Below are 19,094 nucleotides of genomic sequence, written 5' to 3' on the forward strand. Positions count from 1 at the left end.
GCTAATGCAATTGCTAATGATTGTCATAATAATAATTAAAATAACATTAATGTGAATTAAATAAAAATTCCTAATTTTCGCTCAGTGTATTATGAATTTGACCAACTGAATAGGTCAACAACAACAACAAAAGATTGTAGAATGTAAACACCTGTACAGTGTACACCCACTCATCCATTTATCCACCCACCCATTATGATCCATGCGGACGTGACGTCACTTTAACAGCATTTTCAGCTCTATTTTGGGGTTGGCAAGTTGGATCTAAATTTGGACGATGATATTGAATATTGATGATGTGTGAAAGCTTGAACTTGACCTGGCCAGAGATAACAAATAACCTTCTAATGATTGTCTGATAACAACACCTTTTCATTGCTACTCAGACTAGACTAGATTTAGTTTATTTTTGCAATTGAATAAAGCAATGTTGTTCGCGATTTCCTTGCTCGTTGCCGCCGTTTGCATCATTTTGGCTCTTGCCACATTCAATTGGTTGCCTCTGCGTCTCTGGTGGCGTCGACGTCGAAGGGTCCAAGAATTGGCAGCATTATTGCCGGGTCCAAAGACGCTGCCTCTTGTGGGTAATGCGAATCTCTTTGTTGGTCTAGAACCTGCTCAGGTGCGTCATATTATAATTTTGTGTTAATGCTAATGCTAATGCTAATGCTAATGCTAATGCTAATGCTAATGCTAATGCTAATGCTAATGCTAATGCTAATGCTAATGCTTATGCTTATGCTTATGCTTATGCTAATGCTAATGCTAATGCTAATGCTAATGCTAATGCTAATGCTAATGCTAATGCTAATGCTAATGCTAATGCTAATGCTAATGCTTATGCTTATGCTTATGCTTATGCTAATGCTAATGCTAATGCTAATGCTAATGCTAACGCCAATGCCATGCTAACGCTAATGCTAATGCTAACGCTAACGCTAATGCTAACGCTAATGCTAACGCTAATCGCTAATGCCAATGCTAATGCCAACGCCAATGCTAACGCTAACGCTAACGCTAATGCCAACGCTGCTATGCTAATGCTAATGCTAACGCTACGCTAACGCTAATGCCAATGCTAACGCTAACGCTGCTATGCCAATGCCACGCTAATGCTAATGCTAATGCTAATGCTAATGCTAATGCTAACGCTAATGCTAACGCTAATGCTAATGCTAATGCCACGCTAACGCTAATGCTAATGCTAACGCTAATGCTAATGCCATGCCAATGCCATGCTAATGCTAACGCTAATGCTAATGCTAATGCCAATGCGCTAATGCTAATGCTAATGCTAATGCTAATGCTAATGCTAATGCTAATGCTAATGCTAATGCTAATGCTAATGCTAATGCTAATGCTACGAATATTATCTGATAATAAATGGTTATTCGGGTACCGAATCTCTTTCTCCTAAGGTGTGTCAGGTCATTGCCGATCTGGCGGCCAAACATGGTGATACCTACACCATTTGGTTCTGCTCCAACTTCAGTGTTCTGATGTTCGATCCTCGGGACGTGGAAGTTGTGCTGGGCAGCACCCAACTGTTAGATAAAGCCGTTGAGTATGGATTTCTCACGCGTTGGCTCAACGAGGGTCTCCTCGTGAGTCGCGGTCGCAAGTGGCACATGCGAAGGAAGATCATCACGCCAGCCTTCCATTTCCGCATTCTGGAGCAGTATGTGGAGATCTTCGATAGACAGACGCGCCAGCTGGTCAAACATCTGCAATTGGCCCGCGGCAACCATGGGAATAATTCCATCGAACTGGGTCATGCTGCCCATCTGTGCACCCTGGACGTCATCTGTGGTGAGTAGAGGAAGAATTTTGAAAATCGAAATCAAGATCTAGAGGGGAATTTTTTTTTAATGAAATTAAATAAATTTGAATGCAGAATGAATTTAGAGGCCAAATTATGATCAAATTGACATTCCGTTTGAAAATCGGTTCAGTTTTGACAAAGTTATGAAAGTGTGAAGTTGGTTCGACTTTGGATCTAACAACTTTACAAGTCAAAATTTTTCTTAAATTTTGAGTGATTTTTTACAAGAAATTGAAAGGTATCAGAATCAATTTTAAAGTGTTGTTTTATACTAAATATGACATAAGGAGTTGATTAAAAGTGAAAACTTGAGATTTAAAATTTTCAATTTTCAAAATTTCAAAGGGGGGACCCTTAGCATCGAATCTAAGATTTGGAGGGAAATAATTTTTTTTACAAAATTAATTAAATTTGAATGCAGAATGAATTTAGAGGCCAAATTTTGATCAAAATGACATTCCGTTTGAAAATCGGTTGAGTTTTGACAAAGTTATGAAAGTGTGAAGTTGGTCGATTCTTTGACCTGGCAACTTTTCAAGTCAAAAACTTTGTCCGATTTAACACGATTTTTTATTAGAAAATAAAAGGTCCCAGAATCAAATTTAAAGTGTTGTTTTATACTAAAAACGATATAAGGAGTTGATTAAAAGTATAAACTTGAGATTTAAAATTTTCAATTTTCAAAATTTCAAAATTGCATTGAAAATCGAAACCAAGATCTAGAGGGAATATTTTTTTTTTAAATGAAATTGATAAAAATTTAAATGCAGAACGGATTTAGAGGTCGAATTATGACCAAAATGACATTCCGTTTAAAAATCGTTTCAGTTCCGCCAAAGTTATGGAGGTTTTGGCTATACGATAATAATTATATTGCTGTTTCGAAATCCTTCCACTTTAGGGCACTCGACCTCGACACTGAACCAGCTTCCAAACCACAATATTTTATACCGCGTCATCGTTTCATCGATGGGCTAAAGTACAGGTGGTCGGACCGTAAAGATGATCCGATTAGATAGGTAGAATCAAGCGTTAGCTACGATACACACATATACGTGTATATGTCGTGGCCGGATAAGCAGCGATTAGATTTCGTCCCATTGACATAGTGAATATTGAGTACCGGGCTAGTGGATTTGTATTTTAGAATTTTAGTGTTCAATTGTATTTTGTGGATTGTGGATTGTAGTGTTGAAATGTTTCTGGTTGTGGGTCTCCTGGTGGGTAGCGCCTTCTTGGCGGGTCTGCTCATCTATCAGCTGAAGTTTAAGCATCTGATTGAGGTGACTCGTTATATGGCAAGTCCTCCGACCTTGCCACTTATTGGACATGGTCATCATTTTGTGGGCAAGGAACCGCATCAGATGATTGAGACGGTTTTTAATTTTATGTCTACCTATGCCAAGGATGAGACAATTAAGATCTGGTTGGGACCGGAACTCAATATGCTCATGGGTGATCCCAAGGATGTTGAGGTTGTCCTGGGCACACTACGCTTCAACGACAAGGCCGGAGAGTATAAGGCTCTGGAGCCTTGGCTCAAGGAGGGTCTTTTGGTCAGTCGTGGTCGCAAGTGGCACAAACGGAGGAAGATCATTACGCCCGCCTTCCATTTCAAGATCCTCGATCAGTTTGTGGATATCTTTGAGAACGATTCGCGAATTCTGCTCAAGAATTTGGAAAAGGAGCGTCGTCTGCAGGGACAGACGGGTTTCAATCTATATGATTGGATCAATCTCTGCACCATGGACACCATTTGCGGTAGGTGGAGCTGCATTAATCTATAGTAGAACTTGAGATTAGTAATATAACTTTATCAGTCCTTAGATTCACTATAGATAAGCGTATAAATACAATCGATCAATCAATTAGTTTAAAGCAATGAAAATACACTCCTGCTCAAAATTATACGACACCTCGAAAATTTTAGTTTTGACCCTCGCAGAAGAAGGGGAAAGCATAGTTAAACAAAATAAAGTATGGAGACTAATAGCACAAAGACTTCTGCACAAAAGCTGCTGTTCTTATCTCTAATTGCATCTTTCGTTTTCAAGTAACGGTTAAAAAAAAGCACAAAAGGTCTATTTTAGGCTTGCTTGCAAAAAGACACATTTAAATTTTCTTTATTTAGTTAGAGTTTTATTTATTATTTTATATTAATATTAATACATAGCTAATAATTAATAATTAATAGAGCCACCTTGAGCTTTTGCCACCTCAAAAAGTCTTTTAGGCATTGAATTAATTAAATTCTAAGGATTTATGGTCTATTGCTTTCTTTTCAGATTGTCAACGGTATCAAATCTCATAGACTCGCCTGGCTAAGATTCCCCAAATGTTTTCTATTGGGTTTAAGTCCGGGGAGCAAGTGGGCCAGTCCAACACATTAACAGATTGCCCATTAAAAAAGCGCTGCGTCTCTTGGCTCCGATGTATAGGTGCATTATCTTGCATATAAACAAAATCTCTTTCTCCATTTTCTTCCAAATATTGTAGAAGACGATCTTCCAATACCTTGATATAATCCTTGCTTTTCATTCTTGAGCTTGTAAAGCAGAGGTCAAGCGTTCTAGACTTGTGGAATGCTCCCCAAACCATGGCGGATCCGCCTCCGAAATTGCGTTTGGAAAACATCAGAGGTTCCTTGCGCAGATCTCGCCAATAGTGACGAAAACCATCTGGGCCGTCCAGATTAAATTTTTTTTCATCAGAAAAAATTATCTAAACAATAACTGTTGCACAAAGTCTTGTAATAAAATGAAATTAAACTAACATACTGAGGCCCAGTTTCTCTCCAAGTTATTTTCTACAAATTGAAGACGAGCTATTTTATGGTTAGGTTTAAGGAACGGAGCCTTTTTTAAAACACCTCTAACATTAGTTTCGGAGGATTGCAGAGTCCGCCAAACCGTCATCCGTGACACACGCTTACTGCAACATGCAGTAAGTGTAGAGCAAGACTCAAAAGAATTGCTTGCTCTCTTTATTATGCGACGTTTATCGCGGTCATCCAACTTTGGTTTTCTCCCAGAGCTTCGGTTGATACCATATTTTTTCGGATCTTTCAAAAATTTGGAAATTACACATCGGGTTCGACCTACTTTTCGGGATATTTGGCTTATATTAAACCCGGCTTCATTGTAGGCTCTTATTCGCCCCATTTCTTCATCGTTCAACAACGTTCCACGCGTCATTTTATTCAAAATGCATCAAATATTAAAAGAAATATAAAATAATGTATCTGCACAAAACTTTTCTCTAGCCGCAATAATTGAAATGTGTCGTATAATTTTGATACAATTGCAAGCAAGCCTAAAATAGACCTTTTGTGCTTTTTTAACCGTTACTTGAAAACGAAAGATGCAATTAGAGATAAGAACAACAGCTTTTGTGCAGAAGTCTTTGTGCTATTAGTCTCCATACTTTATTTTGTTTAACTATGCTTTCCCCTTCTTCTGCGAGGGTCAAAACTAAAATTTTCGAGGTGTCGTATAATTTTGAGCAGGAGTGTAGTTTAGGTAGGGAAAAGTCCACAGACGTTATAGCGAAGTACAACTGTACTTAACACTTTTTTTCCTTTCACAATTTATTTTAATTTCTTCGCTCGAGATAATTTTGTTAGGCTCAAGTGTCATTTTAGGCAACTGTCAAGTAGTTTACAGTGTTACCTCGCTATGATGAATGTATAACATATTAAAGTGTCATTCTCTAAATATAAATGTAAGCCTTATGATATTTGAAAAATATATAACATACATCAAATACATATTCATATTTTTTGTTTAGGTGTTTAAAAACATAAGTCAAGTACAGTCGAACTACGATAAGATGAATTCACAACATGCTAAAATTATGTGCTATATATGGTATATATTTTATATATAATATATAACTTATGATATATATCATATGCTCTCAGAACTTAAGCCTCTAGCTCTAAAATTGTTCCTGTAATTCAATACCTTTAATTTTCTGGCGTGACAAAGTTCCAAAAAAAAAAAAAAAAAATTGTACTGCTTAGGAAATATGTTGATGAACCTGCATACCAAATTTAGTGTGTCTAACTCTTATAGTCTCTGAGATCTAACAAATTTAAATGGCTTAGGAAATGGGAAACATGCTAATATACTAAAGAGAATATTTTTACTATCAGACACAGGTTCGTCTTAGCCAGGTTCGACTCTAAAGGTAACTGCACCTTTGGGCTTATCAACAGAACTATGTATTATTTATAAATCTGTAATCAATTGTTGATTGCTACGGATTTTTCAAACGCTCCGTCTTTCGTTTTCCCCGTAGAAACCGCTATGGGAGTTTCGATCAATGCGCAGACAAATGTGGACTCGGAATACGTGAGGGCGGTAAAGACGATATCGATGGTGCTGCACAAGCGTATGTTCAATATCTTTTATCGCTTCGAGCTGACCTATATGCTGACTCCATTGGCCCAGGCCGAGAGAAGGGCCTTGAGTGTACTGCACAACTTTACGGAAAAGATTATTGTGCAGCGACGGGAGGAATTATTGAGCAATGGGAGCAAGCAACAGAGTGACGCTGATATGGATGTGGGAGCCAAGCGTAAGATGGCCTTCCTGGACATTCTGCTGCAGTCGAACATTGATGACAAGCCGCTGACCAATTTGGATATACGTGAGGAGGTGGACACCTTTATGTTTGAGGGACATGACACGACCTCATCGGCGATCATGTTCTTCTTCTACAACATTGCCACACATCCGGAGTGTCAGCGCAAGTGTCTGGATGAGATACTCGCCGTCATGGGCAAGGACAAGGAGACACCAGTCACCTATGAGCTGCTCAATAAGCTGCCCTACATCGATCTCTGCATCAAGGAGACACTACGCATGTTCCCCTCCGTACCGCTGCTGGGTCGCAAGGTGCTCGAGGAGTGTGAAATAAGTGAGTGCCCCAAATAGTTGTATCTCCATAATAATCCATATCTTTTCTATTCACTTCAAGATGGTAAGATCATTCCAGCCGGCACCAATATTGGCATATCTCCACTTTATCTGGGACGTCGCGAGGATCTCTTTGCTGATGCTCACAGCTTCAAACCGGAACGTTTTGATGTCGTCACCAGCGCCGAAAAGCTCAATCCCTATGCCTATATACCCTTCTCGGCCGGTCCACGCAACTGCATCGGTCAAAAGTTCGCCATACTTGAGATCAAGGCGATCGTTGCGAATGTCCTACGTCACTACGAGATCGACTTTGTCGGCAACGCCTCAGAGCCTCCAGTTCTCATAGCTGAACTGATATTGCGCACCAGGGATCCCCTCATGTTTAAGCTGAAGGAACGTGTCTATTGATCACTGATCAGTTCCATATAGTTCTATATACTAATGACGCTTACTTCTGTAACTTAAATTCATTTAAAATATTGCAAGTAAGATGTTCATATAATAAACTCTCCATTTATACAAAATTACAAAACTATTCAAATCTATAAATTATCATAAATTTCTTAAAATAAGAACTCATATATCCAGTTATCATAAAGGTATTACGCCGTTCCTAAGCTTAAGAAATACCAGAAATTATGAGACAGAAGAACTTTCAAATAAGAAACTTTCCTATCACTATGATAGGCGATTTACGCTGGTGCCGAAAACTTAGCTAAGAAATTTAACTAAAAGAAACTTTTAAATTTGAAACTGTTCTATATAAAACTTCTATTTAATACGTCTTTAGAAACTTCTCGACAAAAGATTTTTCTAACTAATAAATTACTTATTTTAAATCTTCTCTATAAATATATATTCTTAAATTATTTGATGTATGAGGGAAGAGACACTTCTATAATAATCTTGCTCAAGCAAACTAAAAAAATTAATTTAAGAAGGACACGCTTTAAATCCCTTCGCAATACAAAAAATAACATATTATAAACTTCTCTTGATCAATATGTAGAGAAAATTTTCTTTAAGCAATCTTCTTGAATTTTCGATGCATACCTGTCTCTGTAGAATTCGACTTTTAATGCGTTTCAAAATTTTTTTTAAATTAGTTGTGCTAAAAGAGACAAGAAGACACTGAAAGAGAAGGAAAATATACATCGAGAAAGAAAGAAAGAGAGAGAGAAAGAGAGAGAGAGAGAGAGAGATAGGAGAGGGAGAGCAAAAAGAAAGAACATTATATGATATATATTTTGATAGATGTTAAGTTTTTATTCCCCCTTGTCAAAAAGTCCGTTCTCTGATTACAGAATCATATTCCGAGTGTTTCACTAATATGGAAGTAAAACTTAAAATTTTGTAATATACATTAAAACCGATTCGTGATTTGTAAAATCAAAAAAAAATAACACTACACATAAAGCTCATGCTTTGGGAGTTGTATACGATCCTCAAACGATCATTTGGAGAATCCATGAGTTATTGTGTCACCTGATCGTGAATAGCATAACAGAGTATCTCAAGATATGCTGGGTCCATTTCCCTAATAATGCTTAAGGCGGAGCTCAGTAAATTTTTGTTACGCTTCACACGTTGCTGATCGTTTTGAATATCTTTGGCGGCCAGGCGCAATAATGGAGCACGTTTGTGGGCCAGGGCATCCAAAGCATCCTGTCTAACTTGCGCTGCGATTGAGGCGGTGGCAGCAGCTGCAGCGGCGGTGGCAACTCTGGAGCGCTGCCGTGACGGGAACAACTCTAGACGACGCGGCCAACTGACAGGCGGCATTCTATTGGAATAATATGCTGGATTGTTTGTTTCCTTGGTATTATAAGGCTGTGAAATCGTAGGCATCTTAAGATTTACCGTTCGGGGCATTGGAGACGGTGTTGGACATAGTGTGACCGTTTCCCAAATTAGCATCGGCTCTGCAGCGACAGAATCCACAATTTGTGTTGGGTCTGGTGTGACCGTTTCAGGAACTGGAGACGGCCTTGGTGTGACCGTTTCAGGAATTGGCGCCGGCCGTGGTGTGACCGTTTCTGGAACTGGAAGCTTAAAAGTGACCGATTTCCGAGTTGCAGGCGTTGCCGTAACTATCTCCGTGCTAGTAGAGTCAATCGGTTTATTAGCCTGTGTCTGTAATATTTGATCCAACGTTGATTTTGGGCACCCATGGGTAACAAGATTTGTTAGTAAATAAAATTCCACTTGCGGATCTTTCAAATCCATTTTATTTTTATTACTCTCACGTAGAGCCCTATACGCAGCCCGTCTAAACTCACTTAGCGGTGTTATGTTGTTTTTCGGCATGGACGCACTGAAATAAAGTCAACAGTAAATCTTATTTAATAAACAACTGAAATACGGTTAGGTCAATGCTATTTTTCAAATTTTTTTTAAAGCTTATTACAATCAGAAGTACCCTTTTTTGTTTATAGTCTATCAACCACTGCCAATTCAGCTTTATTTTAAGTTTTGGATGTTTTAAAAAGTAAAGAGAAACACAAAAATCATAAATTATTGTCAGTGTTTTAAGTACATTTATGCTTAACCTATTTTAAGCATTTTTAATTTTTTTTTTATCTGTCTTTATATATGTAATTTCAAATCTAGCTTTTTTAACGGTCCAAAATTGGCAGCTACCAACACTAGTTTTCGTCATTTAACAAAGTGTACCATTTTGAAAGGGTACAAGTGTGCCAAATGTGGCAGCATACAACAATGTTTAAAGTCTGGCATCCCCATGACAATCAATGGCCGCCAAAGCAAATTGAATCGTAGCAAGGCGTTTGCAGCTTGAACTAAATATTGGATTTACAAACAAAAAAAAGCGCTACTTAATACGAAAAATGTCCGATTGCGATGATAATGCGCGTGGTTATGATGTGACAATGGAGTTGCCTCAATCAGAAGACTCACAACCGTCTGAACAGTCTAATGACAATATTAAAGACGCCGAAGAAGAAGACGCAACAACCGATGTTGAAGCTATAAATCTAATAAGACAATTTGGCGAGCTAAAACTTAAAATACTGGTAATTAAGTGTGCACTTTGCACAATAAATGAATTAATTAATTTATTGCATTGCAGGACGAGGAAAATGAGCGGGAAATATGCGCTATAGCCGAAGATCAAAAGAATTCCGAGGAGATGTTATTGGAGAAAATGCAATTATTGTGTGAAATGACGATGCCGCTAAATGGGAAAATCTGCGACACCGTTGGGCAAATCGATAAGGCTCACACCGAAATATTGGACAAATTTCAAAAGTTGTACAATTCGGACGAAGAGTGTAAAAGTGCGTATGCCGCCCACTGTGCCGAGGCTATACAAGCAAAAAAGGCGATCGCAGAGACGGCTGAATATGATGAATTCACTGAAATGGTAAATATTAGGGGTATTCTCATGTTTCAGCAATGCCTTAAATCAAGGACCGTAACTGTTATAAGTTTTAAAATGAAAATTACAATCTTACAATTATTTCCAAACTTGAATTTAAACTTTACGAAATAATATTTTCTCTAATTTTTTATTCAAAAAGTGCAAAATAATAATTAAATATCCATTTTTATTTAAAAGTTAATTTTTTATTGAAAAAGAAATAAATCAATTAATTTTGATTTTTTTTTTTTTACTTACAAATTAGAGTTATTCCGTAACTTTTATACTAAAAATCAAAAACTTTTTTTGATTAGATATATGTATTTGTAACTATTTATTGAACAAATCAAAAAGAAGTGTTGATTCGTAACTTAGAAAAAATATTGACATTTAATCAATATTTTGCACTTTTAAAATAAATATTAGGAAGAAGAATTAAAAATGATTTGTACTATATAAATCGGATATAGAAATTTTATTCTTATTACGACAAAATTAGGAATTTTGGTGTATTCCATGTTATCCTAACATATTTCTTTCACATTGATATATTTAGTTAATGTTTTTATTTATAACTCTTATAATAAATGTATTTTACACACTTATTTAAAATTTCATTAGCCATTCGAGACTTTGGAAGAGTGCATTGGAAATATGGAAAGCGACATGAAAGACTATAAAGCAACTGTTGCAGAATTGCGCGCCAAGCGAATGATTAATCGAAAGGAAAGCGAAGAGAAGTACAATGCGATAATGAAGCAAGTGCATATTTTGGAGAGTATACATTTGGAAGGACTGTAAGTTGGGTTTGCATAAAGAATATATAAATAATTTAATATAAACATACGTTTTTATGATTACAGTGAGATACTTGATATGAAAAAATTTGAATTAGAACAGCGTCCTCGTATCCAGAAGCAGCAGACCAAATCGGATTAATTTATATTACCTCCTCTTTTTCACATACAATTTCAATATTATCAATAATCTTATGTTTTAATGTAACTTGAACATTTCAATTACTTTATAAAACTGAAATAATTTACAATACGACTTTTACTATTCCAAAATTTGGTTAGAAATAACATATAAATCTATGCACACTTGAGAATTAGTTTTCAAAAATCGTTGGCCTTTAATAAATAAATATTTTAAGCGAATATTTAAAAGTATAACAGAAATTAAAAAAGGACAGAATTTCGGATAGGGTATGTTTCAGAAAAATGCAGGCAAATTCATTTTTAAAAGGGATAAAGCTGTCCGGCAAAAGGATGATATGGCAGCACTGTCTGGCAGCACTGGTAGTGGTAACGCTGCGGTTATCGCACTGCTCGATAACGACGATGACAGATAAATCATAAGTCAGCTGTAAGTGTGTTATCGAAAGACGACGTTGTTGCCTGCAAAGATAATGCTTTATTGGCCGTGTTTGGTTATGAGCTTTAATTGTGAAATTTGTTAGGTTTATTTGACTACAGACATGGACGAATCCTCGAGGCAGCACATTGAAGACTGTTTTCTGCGCACACCCAACGATGCGCGCAGCACGTAAGTAACCCGTTGAGTGGACAGTGGGGCGAAGTTGTTAAATGTGCGCTTAAAATTGTTATAGCAATGTGCCGGCAGCGCCAAAGTCACAGCAGGACAACACATCGCGCAAAACGGAGCTGCACGTGCTGCGACTGAGTGATGAGTCGCAGCAGATAACGATGGACACATTGCGTGCGGTGCATGGAGCGGACTTTAAACTGGACGATATTAGTAAATACAAGGATCGAGGACGTGGCGGTGGTGGCATAAAGCATGCCTATTGGGAGGATCGCGGCACGTTGCAGGTGCAGAGTGTGCAGGGTATCAGTGTGAACAGCAGCGGCAGCACGGCGGATGATGATCGACTGCGTCGTTATGCCTTGCTCAAGCTGGAGAACTATGGCTTTCATGCCAATCACTGTTTGGAGGCCTATGAGCACTGTCAGCATGATACGGAGGCGGCGCTGCTGCTGCTCTATAGACGCTATATGCGTGTGCCGCCGGAGGAGCAGTCAAATCCGGATACACCTAGTGAATCCGAGCTTTTGGACATGCGTGCCGATGAGAAGGAAGCTTTGCAATCCATCTATGATCGTGCCTACGAGGAGCGCGAACGCAACAGTGTCTGGAATTTGAAATTCAAAATAGAGCATCTGCTGGCGCACAGTCCGTCCGAGTTGCGCAAGGCACGGGAAGCTGTGCTGGCAGCGGCAGCGGCAGAGCGTCAAGCGGCGCTGGACAAGAAGAAGAAGGCGCCACAACGTTGTCGCAACTTCGAGCGTGATGGCACCTGCAAATATGGCAACAAATGTCGCTTTGCCCATATATTATCGCAGCCGGAAGCGTTGAGTACGCCGGAACGCAAGCGACTGGAGCATCTGGATGAGAATGAGAATGAGCTGTGGTTTCATGTGGAGGTGCGCTTTCCACCCGGCAGTCGCTATCCCTATGAGGCGCCTTTTATTTACCTAAAAACCACCTGTCATGATATTCCGCATGAGCTGCGTCTGCGTTTTGCACGGCATTTGTATCGTGAGGCGCGTGAGATTTGCCGGGATGGCATACCCTGTGTCTACAGTGTCTGTGAGTTGCTGCAGACGGATGAACAGCTGGCTGGGCAGCTGGACACCAGAAGTTTTCCCTCGCCGAAGCGTTCGCTCTTCTATGAGGAGCCTGCGAATGGTTCGAACGCGACTGCGGACGATGAGGAGCTTAGCAAGTCGCGTCCCAGTCACTACACACGTGGACAGACGTCGAAACATGGTGACAGTGGTCACCAACGCAGTGCAGCGGATTTGGCGCGCGAGAATCGTCGTCTACTGCAGTTATTCAATGAAAGGCGGCGTGACGAACGTTACCACAAGCTGATAGAGGCCCGAAGAAAGCTGCCTGCCTTTGCGGAAATGGAGCGCATACTGGCGCTAATTGACAGCTGCCAGGTGGTGGTCATTTCCGGCGAAACGGGCTGCGGCAAGAGCACACAGGTGCCGCAGTTTATACTGGACAATTGGTTCTTTAAATCCAGTCAAGTGCCACCTAAAGGAGACTTGCCACACGTGGAGATTATCTGCACACAGCCACGACGTCTCTCCGCCATTGGTGTGGCGGAGCGAGTGGCTGCGGAGCGACTGGATCGCATTGGACAGCTGGTGGGCTATCAGATACGGCTGGAGAACAAGGTGTCCGCCAGCACAAGGCTGAGTTTTTGCACTACGGGCATTTTACTGCGACGACTCGCCTCGGATCCGCTGCTGGGCAATGTTACCCATGTCATTGTCGATGAGGTGCACGAGCGATCCGAGGAATCGGATTTCCTGCTGCTCATCCTGAAGAATATACTGCGGGAACGCAAGGATCTCAAGGTGATACTCATGTCGGCCACGTTGAATGCCACACTCTTCTCCGATTACTTTGGCGGTGCACCCGTGCTGGACATTCCCGGACGCACCTTTCCCGTGCAGCAGCTATTCCTCGAGGACATACTGGAGTCCAGTGACTTTGTCATGGAGTGCGATACGAAATTCTGTCGCAAGCTCAAAAAGAAGGAACAGGATGTTCTCACAATGGAACTGGAGTTCGCCGATGTCCAGGCATCTGGTGAACCGCCGGGTCAGAAGATCAAGGACGAGAAACTCACACTGGCCGAGACCTATCGACGCTATGCGGGTAAGTTGATTCCAATATTGAAAATATTAAAATAAAATTAAACATAAAAATAATGATATATAATAATTATAATAATAATAAACGCATATTTTTAATTTCTCCTTTTTAAAATTAACTTTAAATCTTAATTTTCATTTCAAAAAAATTGAAATTTATAAAAATCATTGAAATCAATAAAAATTGATTTTTAAATAAAAGTTAAATTAATTTTAAGACTTTCAGTAATATAATAAAAATCAACCTTATTTTAAAATACTTAGCATAAAAATTCAAAATAATGTATTGGAATATTTTAAATTTCCATCATATAAATGGATTTTAAATCTTAATTTCAATAAAAAAATTTAAAGTAATAAATATCATTTAAGTTTAAATGATTTTTTATGAAAGTAATTATAATTATCAACTTTTACTAAAATATTGCAAATATACCTTATTTTGCAATACTTTTCATAAAAATTCAAAATAATATAATGAATTTGAATATTTATTTATTCCAACAAATTAAAAAAATACATTTTTTGGTTGATTTTAAATGTGAACCAAATTTTTATTTTGTATCAAAATAATTTATTAAAACACTTAATTTTGATTTGAATGAAAAAAAGTTTAAAAATTTAATAACATTTAATTTTTAATGAATTTTAAGCGAAAATACTAATTTTAATAAAATATTGATAGTAAAAAAAAATATACAAAATATAAATAATGAAATAGAATAGAATGCACATACCCAATATATAAGTAGATACCAAAATATTTATATAAATATATATTTTTTCTATTTTGAGCATATTTGTTATGAATTTAATTTTTATTAAATTAATTTGGATTTGTATTAAAAAAAGTGAAATAATAAAAAACTTTTAATATTTGATGACTTGATAGAAAAATAATAATAATTTTATACTTTTATTTAAACATTTAAAATAAGATTAATTTTTTTTAATATTGTTATTTATATTTTATTTGTGAATTCAATTTGTATTTTCTATTTTTACTATATAAAATTTAAAAATAATTTTTGTTTTTAAGATTATTGGTTGCTTAGATTTACTGATTTTATAATATATCATTATTATGTTATTATATTATATATACTTTAATTTTATGCAAATTTATATGCCAATTTTTGTATAAAATCAGAAAATTAATTCGAGTTTTATGTTTTTTAATCGCCTTCTGTAGATTATAGTAAAACGACGTGCAAGAGCATCTACCTGATGGAGCCGATGCTGATAAATCCGGAGCTGATTGAGTCGGTGCTCAAGTACATTGTGGAGGGTGAACACGACTGGCCCCGTGAAGGGAGTATCCTGATCTTCCTGCCCGGCTTCCAGGAGATTCAGTCCGTGCACGATGCACTGCTCGATAGTGCGATGTTTTCACCGCGTGCTGGGAAATTTGTGCTGGTGCCGCTGCACTCCTCACTTTCTGGCGAGGATCAGGCGTTGGTGTTTAAGCGAGCGCCGCCTGGCAAGCGAAAGATTGTGCTGAGCACAAACATTGCCGAGACTTCGGTGACCATCGATGACTGTGTGTTTGTCATCGACTGTGGTTTGATGAAGGAGAAGTGCTTCGACTCCAATCGCAACATGGAGTCCCTGGACCTGGTTTGGGTCTCACGAGCGAATGCCAAGCAGCGCAAAGGACGCGCCGGACGTGTCATGCCTGGTGTCTGTATACATTTGTATACCAGCTATCGGTATCATCAGCATATATTGGCACAGCCGGTGCCAGAGATTCAGCGTGTGCCGCTCGAGCAGATTGTGTTGCGCATCAAGACGCTGGCAACGTTTGCCAGCCGGAACACACTCTCCGTGCTGCTGGAGACACTGGAGGCACCGACGGAGGACAGCGTGCTCGGGGCCTTGATGCGTTTGCGTGATGTGGGCGCCTTGGATGCGGAGGATCAGCTGACACCGCTGGGTCACCACTTGGCCGCTCTTCCAGTCGATGTGCGCATTGGCAAACTGATGCTCTACGGCGCCATCTTCCAGTGCCTGGACAGCGTGCTCACCATCGCCGCCTGCCTCAGCAACAAGTCGCCGTTCCTCAGTCCGCTGAACAAACGCGTCGAGGCGGACAAATGCAAGCGCCAGTTTGCGATCGGGAACAGCGATCATCTTACTGTCCTCAATGCCTACCGGGTGAGTAGAGATTGACCCATGTCCAGGCATCTTTAAAATAAAGACTGCCTCATTTAAGTCCAGAGATCGTAGGAGTAGAGATCACAGGATTAGAGATCACAGGAATATAAATTGAAGGAGTAGAGATCGGAGGAGTACAGATCGCTAAAGTAGAGATCACAAGAGTAGAGATCGTAGAAGTAAAGATCGTAGGAGTAAAGATCGTAGGAGTAGATATCACAGGAATATAAATTGAAGGAGTAGAGATCGGAGGAGTACAGATCACAAAAGTAGAGATTACAAGAGTAGAGATCGTAGAAGTAAAGATCTTGGAAGTAAAGATTGTAGGAGTAGAGATCGTAGGAGAAGAGATCGTAGGAGTAAAGATTGTAGGAGTATATATCGAAGGAGTGATCTCTACTATAGAAATTGAAGGAGTAGAAATCGGAGCAGTATAGAATTAGAGGTCGTTGGAGTAGAGATCACAAGAGTAGAGATCGTAGAAGTAAAGATCGTAGAAGTTAAGATCATAGAAGTTAAGATCGTAGGAGTAGAGATCGGAGGAAAAATGATCGTAGAAGTAGAGATGGTAGGAATAATGATCGTAGGAGTAGATATCGAAGGAGTAGAGATCACAGGAATAGAAATTGAAGAAGTAGAGATCGGAGGAGTACAGATCGCAAAAATAGAGATCGTTGGAGTATAGATCACAAAAGTAGAGATCGTAGATGTAAAAGCCGTAGGAGTAGAGATCGTAGGCTTAGAGATCGTAGTGGTAGAGATCGTAGAACTAGATATCGTTGGAGTAGAGTAGAGTCTAAAGATCGCTAATCATTTTTTAATATTAAATCTGACTTACACGGAGGAATAGGAACATTTAGACATACTTTTTATGAATGGGATATTCTGGAAATAGAATAAACATTTAGTTCGAACTTTTAAAATTCAAATTTCTTGAAACTTTAATTTTTAGTGATAAATACATCAAATAATCGAAAACTCGATTTGACACTTTTTCAAAAACTTTAAACTGTCACAACTTTGTCAATTTCTAGCCGATTGCCTTGCGGAATTCCAATTTCATCATAATTTGGTCTCGTATTTGATTCTGCATTAAAATTGAAAAATTTAATTTTTTTCCATCACTGTCTATTTTTGTCATACTTTCTGTCACTGGAATTATCTTCCATACTTTCCCCGACATACTATTTTCAAAACTTCAACGGTCATAACTTTTACAAATCTCAACCGATTTTCTTGCGAAATGTCAATTTCAACTTATATCAACAAATAAGATATACTTTTCAGTTTCTTATTTTATTTATAAATGTAATTTGATGATTTTTATTTTAGATTGTCACAATCTAAAGCAAAGTTATGCTAATACTTTTCTTTTCTATGCTACAGAAATGGTTGGATGTGTCCAAACGTGGTCACTATGGCGCCAGTCGCAATTATGCCAGCGAGAACTTCTTGTCGATGAACACGCTGGAGACAATTGCAGATCTGAAATATCAGTACCTGGAGCTGCTGGTCTCCATTGGCTTTGTGCCCATCAATGTGCCAAGGCGTCGCAAAAATGCCAGCGACAATATATTGCAGCTGACAGGTGAGTAGCTTAACCTTTATATAATAACTGCCAATTTTTAAATGCCAATCTTCTACCTGCAGGTCATGAGCAGAATATAAATGGCGAGAACAATCGTCTGCTCACCTCGCTGCTCTGCGCCGCCTTATATCCGAATATTGTGAAGATAATGACGCCGGAACGCATCTATATACAGACAGCTGGTGGGGCTGTGCCTCGAGAGCCGGGTCATCAGGATTTGCGCTTTAAAACCAAAGGCGATGGCTATGTGCGCATTCATCCCTCGTCTGTCAACTCACAGGTGGCCGTGTTTCAGGCGCCGTTCCTTGTCTATCAGGAGAAGGTGCGCACCAGCTCCATCTATATACGTGATTGCTCCATGTTGCCACTCATTGCCTTGGTCCTCTTCGCTGGCTCCGATTTCAAAGTGGAGCTACATGATGGCGATTTTCTATTTCTACTCGAGAGCGGTTGGATCATTTTAAAGGCACACAATTTGGAGACAGCCGAAATGGTGCAATGTCTGCGCACCGAGTTGATCAAGTTGCTGGAGGAGAAGATACGTGATCCATGCCTCAATCTGTTGCATCACGCCAACGGCTGCAAGATCATTTCCAACATTGCCTATTTGATTAGCAACAATAGCTGAAACTTACAGCTACTAATCCAACTTCCAACCTCAATCACAGTCAGTCTTCTTGGTTTTGTTCTTGTGTCCCATAGACAAATTTAATGCATGTTTATAGCCAATTAAGCCTAATTCAAACTTAGTAACATTTACACACAATTCAAGATCATATATTATGTAACTAATACTAAGTACAAAACTAAACGAAAACAATACAATATTAAATCGAATTGTGTCACAGAATCATTTTCAAAGTTCTATTGGAGTTACCTATTGTAAGACTAGAAAGTAAATTCTGCACAGGAAAGCAGCTGCTACAGTTCTCCGAAAAGAAAAATTATAGAGAAAAATTTGGATTATATTTTTTAGTGAAAAAAAATTACACTTTTTTAAGTTTTAATGCAGAATCAAATTGAAAATCAAATAATGAATAAATATTGATATTCCGCAAGGAAATCGGTTGAGATTTGACAAAGTTATGACAGTTTGAAGTTGGAGAAAAAGTGTTAAGGGAAGAGTATGGAGAAAATGGACAGTGATCGAAAGTATGGAAAAAATGGACAGTGAAGGAAGAAAAATTGAATTTTCTAATTTTAATGCAGAATGAAAATAGGGACCAAATAGTGATAAAATTGATATTCCGCAAGGAAATCGGTCGAGATTTGACAAAGTTATGACAGTTTGAAGTTTGAGAAAAAGTGTTAAGGGAAGAGTATGGAGAAAATGGACAGTGATCGACAGAATGGAAAAAATGGACAGTGAAGGAAGAAAAATTTAGTTTCTAATTTTAATGCAGAATGAAATAAGGACAAATAATGATAAAATTGATATTCCGCAAAAATCGGTTGATTTGACAAAGATGACAGTTTGAAGTTTGAGAAAAAGTGTTAAGGGAAGAGTATGGAGAAAATAGACAGTGATCGAAAGTAT

General features: G+C 38.4%; 4 protein-coding genes across 4 annotated transcripts; 3 read left to right on the forward strand and 1 right to left on the reverse strand.

Annotated features, from left to right (window-relative positions):
• The first annotated feature begins 427 nt into the window (after positions 1-427).
• On the forward strand, positions 428-7,273 carry LOC117793465 (cytochrome P450 4d10). Its single transcript, XM_034633777.1, has 4 exons — positions 428-622; positions 1,419-1,809; positions 6,122-6,742; positions 6,803-7,273. Exons 1-4 carry the CDS (start codon positions 428-430, stop codon positions 7,150-7,152), a joined length of 1,557 nt encoding a protein of 518 aa, XP_034489668.1. The 3' UTR covers positions 7,153-7,273.
• Positions 7,274-7,985: 712 nt separating this feature from the next.
• LOC117785135 (mucin-2-like) lies at positions 7,986-11,106 on the reverse strand. The gene is made up of 2 exons (XM_034623042.1): positions 10,971-11,106; positions 7,986-9,058 (listed from the first exon to the last, which is right to left on the reverse strand). The coding sequence occupies exon 2, from the start codon at positions 9,049-9,051 to the stop codon at positions 8,218-8,220; it is 834 nt and encodes a 277-aa protein (XP_034478933.1). The 5' UTR covers positions 9,052-9,058; positions 10,971-11,106; the 3' UTR covers positions 7,986-8,217.
• On the forward strand, positions 9,497-11,149 carry LOC117785145. Its single transcript, XM_034623053.1, has 4 exons — positions 9,497-9,776; positions 9,833-10,126; positions 10,745-10,920; positions 10,987-11,149. The coding sequence occupies exons 1-4, from the start codon at positions 9,591-9,593 to the stop codon at positions 11,060-11,062; spliced, it is 732 nt and encodes a 243-aa protein (XP_034478944.1). The 5' UTR covers positions 9,497-9,590; the 3' UTR covers positions 11,063-11,149.
• A 348-nt stretch (positions 11,150-11,497) lies between these two features.
• LOC117793301 (putative ATP-dependent RNA helicase DHX57) lies at positions 11,498-18,407 on the forward strand. The gene is made up of 5 exons (XM_034633588.1): positions 11,498-11,671; positions 11,736-13,819; positions 15,008-15,969; positions 17,356-17,557; positions 17,620-18,407. Exons 1-5 carry the CDS (start codon positions 11,604-11,606, stop codon positions 18,183-18,185), a joined length of 3,882 nt encoding a protein of 1,293 aa, XP_034489479.1. The 5' UTR covers positions 11,498-11,603; the 3' UTR covers positions 18,186-18,407.
• The last annotated feature ends 687 nt before the right edge of the window (positions 18,408-19,094 follow it).

The sequence above is a fragment of the Drosophila innubila genome, chromosome X (assembly GCF_004354385.1).
Source record: "Drosophila innubila isolate TH190305 chromosome X, UK_Dinn_1.0, whole genome shotgun sequence".
NCBI classification, from domain to species: Eukaryota; Metazoa; Arthropoda; class Insecta; order Diptera; family Drosophilidae; genus Drosophila; species Drosophila innubila.